The sequence below is a fragment of the Belonocnema kinseyi genome, chromosome 7 (genome assembly GCF_010883055.1).
Source record: "Belonocnema kinseyi isolate 2016_QV_RU_SX_M_011 chromosome 7, B_treatae_v1, whole genome shotgun sequence".
In the NCBI taxonomy this organism is placed as follows: domain Eukaryota; kingdom Metazoa; phylum Arthropoda; class Insecta; order Hymenoptera; family Cynipidae; genus Belonocnema; species Belonocnema kinseyi.
Window position 1 is genome coordinate 34,306,603 of NC_046663.1, and position 8,326 is coordinate 34,314,928.

At 22.8% G+C, this 8,326-nt stretch overlaps 1 protein-coding gene across 1 annotated transcript in view; it reads left to right on the forward strand.

Annotated features, from left to right (window-relative positions):
- Positions 1–606: 606 nt before the first annotated feature.
- LOC117177175 (nuclear RNA export factor 1-like) overlaps positions 607–8,326 on the forward strand; it is a 10,513-nt gene continuing 2,793 nt past the window's right edge. Inside the window, exon 1 of the mRNA XM_033367686.1 lies at positions 607–921. Within this exon, the coding sequence (XP_033223577.1) occupies positions 898–921 (24 nt within the window). The 5' untranslated portion in view covers positions 607–897. The remainder of the gene's footprint in view (positions 922–8,326) is intronic.

Here is an 8,326-nt window from a genome sequence, read left to right on the forward strand (position 1 = left end):
GGGAATTTTTTTAATTGATAATTTGGATCTGTATTGGATCAGAGAATTTCCTAAAAAATTAGATTTTGAACAAGTAATTTTCGAAAAAAATAATTATGATTCTAATTTTGAAAGTGAATTTTCGAAAATAACTATAATTCTGACATGGAACAGGAAATTTGTCAAAAGAATTAAAATTCTGAGTCAGGAAATCAAAATTAAAAAATATATATAATGAAGACTGGGAGGAAACAGAGAATTAAAAATCATCCACCGAGTGGGCACTGATTAAAAAATTAATTTAGTTTCTAAATAATTAGGAGCTTCAACCAAAATTATTACTAAATTTCAGATTTTCATTCACGTAAATTCAAAAATTCGCGCGAGAATTTCACGCAGGATAACCAACATAATAAAACCTAATGTACAAAAATCCAATTATTTGATCTATTAGTTCATATCTCGAGATAAACTCTACTTTTACTGAAATAATAAACAAAAATTATATTTACAAACATGACTTAACCTATAAAATAATCCTTTTTCAAAAAAAGAGAAATCTTAAATACGAACATAACCTACAAAGCTCATTATCCTTTCTGCGCAGTTTCTCGCCATGCGAGCTGTAAACAGCGTCAACAGCGTTGACTGACGGTGTTGACATGGACAAATTTGAACAAATAAATAACTAATTTTGGCGCAAAAGTAATGACTGAGGCTCAAATTTTGGACAAAATTACTAAGTATAAAAAATTCTTCCCAAAATTCTCACAAGGCAATCACTTGGAGTTTTTCGAGTAAATTCCTAACCTTACTTTTTTTTGACGCCGGATTCAAAACTCGAAAAGCTTGCCGTTTTAATTAACAAAACATCACTAAATAGCTCAAATAACATTATTCAAGAAACTAGACAAAAGCATGGCTGCTATTATAGCGACTCCAGTAAGTATACTATAAATAATACAATCAAAATCGGTCCCTAAATTCCCTTGCTCCAAACTGTTTACGTTCACAAATGACAGAAATTGTCTTGTTTCTTTTTTTGTCTACAATTAAAACACAATTACCCTTAATTATCCAAATAATTATCCTTTATTTAGAAAACGAACTCGGTTTATTTCCCAACATTTTTTTAAAGGATTTTAGAGAAAATCTCATGTGATTTGAGAACGTTGTGTATGATGTACAAAAATTTCCGTATTATAGAGAGAAACATTCCCGCAAATTCAATATAAATGACATAATTTTTTCCACTTATAATTCTTTAAACTTGGCAAATTATTTTTTTACATTGACCAAATAAAATGCTCCGCGTGTTCAATAATCTGACACCGTACTTTTAATATTTTCTTAATATTAAAAAAAAAAATTTAAATACTATAATAATAAATAATGGTGGTTGAAAATATATTTTATTTGCTTAAAAACTTATTTTCCTAACTGAAAATTAAAATATTCTTTTTTGTTTAATAATTCATTTTGTTGGTTGAAAATTAGTTTCTTTTATCGAAAATTCAGCTATTTGAAAAAAATGTTATTGCGGATGCGTCATTTTAATTAAAAGGTTATTTCTCTGGTTACAATTTTTTTGAAAATACATTTTTTACTAAAAATGTAGCAATTTTATTTTTATTTTAAAAAATTGATCTTGTTCCGTTCAAAATTCACTTATTTTGTTTAAATTTCTGTATTTGTTTGAAATTTTATCTTCTGTGGTATAACATTAATCTTTTTGGCTTGAAATTCATTTCTGTTGCTTTAAAATTATTATTCTTTTTTTTTTCAAACTAATTTTTTCAACTGAAAATGAAATTGTTTCTTGTTTGGCTGAACATTAATCTTCTTCACTTAAAAATTGAACTATTTGTTTAAAAATGCATGTATTTTGATAAAAATTATTCTTTTACGTAAATTCAGCTATTTGATTTAAATTTTCTGTATTTTGTTGAAACTTTGTCTTTTGTGGTAGAATATTAATTTTTTCGATTCAAAATTCTATTCTTTGGTTGAAAAATTAGTTGTTTTGTTTTAATTAATTTTTTAACTATTATTTTTCTCGGATTTTTTTAATAAACATTTAATATTTTTGGTAGAAAGTTAATTTGCTTGGTTGATAATTGAACTATTTCGTTAAAAATGTATTTTATTTTTGTTTGAAAATATATTATTTTAAATTGAAAATTCATCTATTATGTTAAAAATTTGTCTTTTTTGTAGAAAATAGCATTTTTGGTTACAAATTTAACTATTAGGTTAAAATTTCCATTAAAATTTAAGATATTTGTTTAAAAATTCATGTATTTTGGTCAAAATTATTTTTGTCCAACACTCGCGATAGAAATGCGACTTTGGAGGCATTTGTTGAAAATTAAGGGAAATTTTGGTAGAAATATCAACTATTACACTTTTTGTTGAGAATCCATTTTTTTCATTAAATATTCATCATTTTGGTTGAATATTTAACTACTTTCTTGCAAATTTCCTTCTTCTTGGTTAAAAATTAATTATTAAAAAAAATCGGATATTAACATTTCAAATTAATAAATCTTACGTGAAAACTTACTGATACTCGATTCTTAATTATGTGTGTGAATTTAGCAACATTTCTTCCTTCGAGTATTTCAAAAGGATTTATTAAAAATAAGAAAATTTAAATTTAAAAATTATAATTATAAATTAGAATTAGGTAATTTGAAATTAAAGTGTTTGAAATTGAAACATTTTCAAACAGAAGCGCCTCAAACTGAAAAATTTCAGACTAAAATTTGGAAAATTGCACAATTTAATTTTTAATTGATGAATCTCGAAATTGAATCATTTCAGACTAAAATTTCGAAAATAGACTTTCAAATCGTTAAAAATGTTATATTTTTAGATTTGAATTTTGGAAATCGTATAATTTAAAATTCAAACGAATTGAAATGTTATTATTTATAATTAAAAGTCTTCAAGATTTAATAATTAAAAATTGAAAACTTTTAAATTTTGGACAATTTTAAATTGAAAACGATTAAAATTTGCCAATCTCAATCTGAATCATTCAAAGTTAAAGCTTCTGAAATTCTAGAATTTTAAATTGCTATAGCATAAAAAATACGATTTTATATTAAATCAATGTCGCAACTTGAAATTATCATTCTTTTCCAACATTATCTGTTCCAATTCAGGATAATTATAATCCTTTACATAATTTTTTATATATTTGATTTATTTATTTCCTGCACCAACTCATAATTATAAAATCTTTTTAAAAAATCCCCTGACCCCTTATCGAAAAGTATCGTCGAAATTATCATTCTTTACAGAAATGCCTTTTTCAAAAGTCAAAATGATAATTCTTCACGGAAATTTTCTGCCCCAATTGTTAAAATTATATTTATTCTCTGAAATTCCCTTTCTCAAACTCAAAATTATAATTCTTTACGGGAATTCCCTGTCCCAATTTTTAAAATTATATTTATTTTCTGAAATTCCGCCGCAACTCTGGATTACAATTCTTTTAGAAAATTCATTGTTGCTAGTCAGAATTGTCAATATTTTGGGAAATTTCCTATTCCAAGCGATAATTATGATTTTTTCGCAAATTCGATTTCAAATTCCCAGATTTTCTTGGTCAAATTTTTCAATTTTCACGGTCAACTAAAAGTTATGTTCATATTTTCCACGAAACGCAAACATTTTAATTCATGACTTTTATTCTAAACATTCTTTAACGCAACAGAGGAAAACATTACAAAATTAATTAATTTGAAAAGAAATATCTAAGTTTTCCACTAAAAAATATGATTTTTTTACAAAAACTAGACTAGTTAAATTTTCAATTAAAAAAATTTAGTATTCAACAAAAAAAAACGGATTTTGAAGAAAGTAGTTGAATTCTCAAATCCAAAAAGATTCATTTTCAAATCCAATTATGAATCTTCATCTGGAATATTTAACTTTCAAAACAAGAAGATGAATTTTCAACTAAAATTATGAATATTCAACTGGAACACTTGAATTTTTAATTAAAAAGATTAATTCTTAAACAACCAGATTAATTTTCAAATAAAAAGATTACTTTTCTACCAAAAAAATACAATTTTGTAATAAAATACATGCTTTTTTAACTTAATAGTTTAATTTTTAATTAAAAAATAATCATTTTCAACCGAAAATGAAATAGTAACATGTTTAGTTACAAGAATTAAATTGAAATTTTCAATTCAAAAGGACGAACTTTTCATAAAAAAGAATGACTTTTCGACATTTTTATTTAAAAAATTTTAATAGTTGAAATTTCAGTTAAAAAAGATTTTAGTTGACTTTTCAATATTAAAATATAAATTTTCTAACAAAAAATAAGTTTCTACGGAAAAAATTAATTTTCGAAGAAAAAATGACGAATTTTTTCAACCATAAAAGATGACTTTTTACAAAAATCGTTGAAATCTTTATCAAAGAGTTGCATTTTTATCCAAGAGAGACTTTTAATAAGATTTAAGAAGAGAGATTTTTAAGAAAAAGCGACAATTTTTTTTCAATTTGAACTTTTATTAAGAAGATATTTCAGTTAATTTTTTCAACACCAAAATATAAATTTTAAAAAAAGTAAAATTTCGAAGAAGTACTTAAATTTTTAACAAAAGAATATAATTTTAAACCAAAAATCTTCTGTTTTCTTTTCAACAAAACAGCAAAATTTTCAACCAAACAATTGCATTTTTATGAAAGAAAGATGAAATTTCTTCTGAAACAGATACATTTTTTTGGTTATTTTTTTCATCCAAAAAGTTGCATTTTTGTCAAAAAACAAAATAGAATTCTACTAAAGCAGGTTAATTTTAAACCAAAAAGACAAATTTGCAACAACAAAAAGTTGTATTTTTAACATAATTAAAAACTATGAACTTTTAAATCAAAAAGACAAATTTTCAGAAAAAGTAGTTTTCACCCAAATAAGTTGAAAAGTGTTGAATTATCAACCCAAAAAGACGCATTTTAAACAAAACAGAGGGTGGCCGCTGGGCCGAGAAACCGTGAAATTTTTTGATACCGGAAAATGGCTGTAAATTCATTTTTTGACTGAGAATTTTACAAATTTTTAGAAAAAAAAAATCCGTCCAGCTTTGATTTCAACCATTTTTAAAATAATTAGTTAAATTGTGATCTTTTTCAATTATGATATCATTCAGTTTATAATACGTGATTTGAAAATCTTTTGCTTTAAAAATTTTCCAATTTAGATTTTTAATCTTTTACTTTAAAAATTTTTAATCTTATATTTGTATGCGTACATTTGAATTAAAAGAATTTTAAAGTGCAGTTTTAAAGACTTAAACAATGAAAAATTAGAAGCATTTAAAATCGAAGATTTTGGATAAAAAAAAGTTTTTTATCAACTCGGAATATAAATTAATTAATGATTTTTAAATTTTAATTGTATTTTAAATTGTTTAAATAAATACTATTTTTAATTTTAAAATAACTTTAAAATAATATATTTATAATTAAAAGCTGTTATTAAATTTCAGTCTAGAATATTCGATTTTTAAACCATGCAATTTGAAGTTTTTGCATTAAGAAAAATAACAGTTACATAAAATTTATAAATATCTGACTGTTAATTTAAAATCAGTAATTATAAATTTAATATTCAAAACTAAACAAAAACAAAATAAACTTTTAACGATACAATTTTGTTTTTTTTATTTAACCAATTTTAATTTTTAAGTTAAATTGTTGAATTTTTATGTATAAATAACACTTGAACTATTATTATTCTTAAAAAAAAATCGAGTAAATTGAAAAGATATTTAGAAGATTCGAAAAAATTCAAAATTATTTAAAAATTTGAAATGATATGAAATCATTTAAACGAAGTGTCTACGTGTACCGGCAAAATCCGGGTATCTGTACCAAAATTTCGGTGCAACATGAAAACAAAATGTAGATTTTGCCAGATTTGGAACAAAAAATTTATAAGATTTTTAATAATGTTAACAGGCTTTAAAAGAATAATAACATTTTTTAAGATTTCTAGGAAAATTTTAAATTATTTTTTATTTTGAAAAAGTGTTTCAAATTTGAATAATTTAAAACATATTTAGAATCTGTGAAAAACTTTTAAGAATATTTTTAAATTTTTAAAAATTTAAAACGACGTGTAGATGTTTCAAGATCTTGAAATAAAATTTCGAAACACTTCAAGGATTTTTAAACTATTTAAAATTAAAATAATTTATCTTGTAATTTGAACAGGGAATTTTTAATTTTTTTACAAACTTATAGTTGGAACTGGAATTTATCAAGCATAATAATTCTGACTTGGAACCGGGAATTTTCAAATTTAAACAAATTCTGAGTTATCACTGGAAATTTTCGAAAAGGAACAAAATTCTGAATTGGAACAGACACTTCCAAAAAATTGTAATTTTGTGTTGAAACTGATATTTATCCAAAAGAATTATAATTCTTCTTGGAACCGGGAATGTTAAAATTTAAATAAATTCCCAGCTGGAACAGGAAATTTTACAACAAAATTATAACTCTTACAATTAGTTGAAATCGCGAATTTTGTAAAAGAATTAAAATTCTTGATTTGAACCGGGAATTTTTCGTAAAGAATTAAAATTCCGTATTTAAACAGGGAATTTAAAATTATTAACCAATTCTGAGCTAGAATTATAATTTAAAATTGCTTAAAATGATATAATTTTGAACATTTTTTAATGGATTGATTGATTCTACAATTTAGAGCATTAAAAATGATAACGTGGATTCATATTTTTGGAACTGAATCTGAATCTTTGAAGTCTATCAATTTATAAAAGTTGAAAATTCGTAATTTGGCAGATTAATTGCATTTAATATTTTTTATTATTTCGAATGGCAAAATTGTTAGATTTAATGTTCAATTTTTTTCATATTTATTAACCCTGAAACCTTTTACTTTAAAACTTTTCCATTTTAGATTTGTAATTTTTAAGCATATATTTTAATTTCAAGAATTTTAAAATGCAGTTTAAATTCGAAATCAATTCACAATTTTAGAATTTCCAGATTTTGACATAAAAAATTAAACTGTTTCAATTTTTAAATAACTTCAAAATAATTTATTTATAATCAAAGGCTTTTATTAAATTTCAAATATTATTTCAGTCTAAAATATTCCATTTTTAAACTATTCAATTAAAACAATTTTAATTAAGAAAAAGAAAAAATATTTAATATTCAAAACCAAGCCAGAAAAATAAACTTCGAACATTGCAATTTTAATTATTTTTTAAAAAACAATTTAATTTGTAGGTCAAATTTTTGAATTGTTGAAGAAATATTTAGAAGTTTTGAACAAATTCAAAATTAATTTTAAATTATTTCAAAAAATTTAAATGAAGTGTCTACGTGTACCGACAAAATCTGGCTATTCGTATCAAAATTTCGGTGCAAGAATAATAAATAGCATTTCGTAGACAAATCGAAAATTATTTTTTATTTCGAAAAATTAATTTGGAGAGAATTAAAAAGTTAATTAAATAAAAATTAAAAAGATTTAGTAAATTTTACAAAATTATCAAAAATGACTGCGGAAGATTTTAAGGACATTTTTTCTATTTGGCAGGATTTAAAGAAAATTGTTAAAAAATCGAATCATTTTAAAAGATATTTAGACATTATGAAAAATTGAAAAAGTAATTGAAAATTTTTAGAAATGTCAAACAAAATGTAAATGTTTCAAGATTTTGAAATAAAATTTTGAAGCATTGTGAAGACTTTTAAAATATTAAAAAAAAAACAACTGTTAATTAAAAAATATTCAGTTTATAAAAGAAATATAATCGTTCAATTTTTAATATTTCTACCTTAAAATATTATAAAATGATATAATTTCGAATAAAAATATAATGCATTGATTAATTGTTGAGTTTAGAGCATTGAAAATGATAACTTGGATTTATATTTGTCGAACCGAATCTGAATCTTTGAACTCTAATTTATAAAAGTCGAAACAAAAAATTATTTGGGAGTTTAATTGCATTTGAATACACCATTTTTGAATTAAATTTTTTTTTAACTAAGTTTCAAAAGTTTAAAATTCAAGAGTACCCCTTTGATTTCTTTAAGTTGCAGCTCAGTTATTATTACTTCAAATGGAAAAAATTTTGACTTTAGAGTTTGAATATTTTAATTTAATTGACATTGGCAAATGTTTGAGAACTGGGAAATGACCGGGAATTTTTTTTCTTTGGTTGAAACGGCCACCCTGAAAAAGTATGTCTGTTCAAGAAAATTGTTAAATTTGCAATAAAAAAATCAAACTTATAACTAAAAAAATTATCTTCAGTAGAAAGTAACAAATCGTAATAAA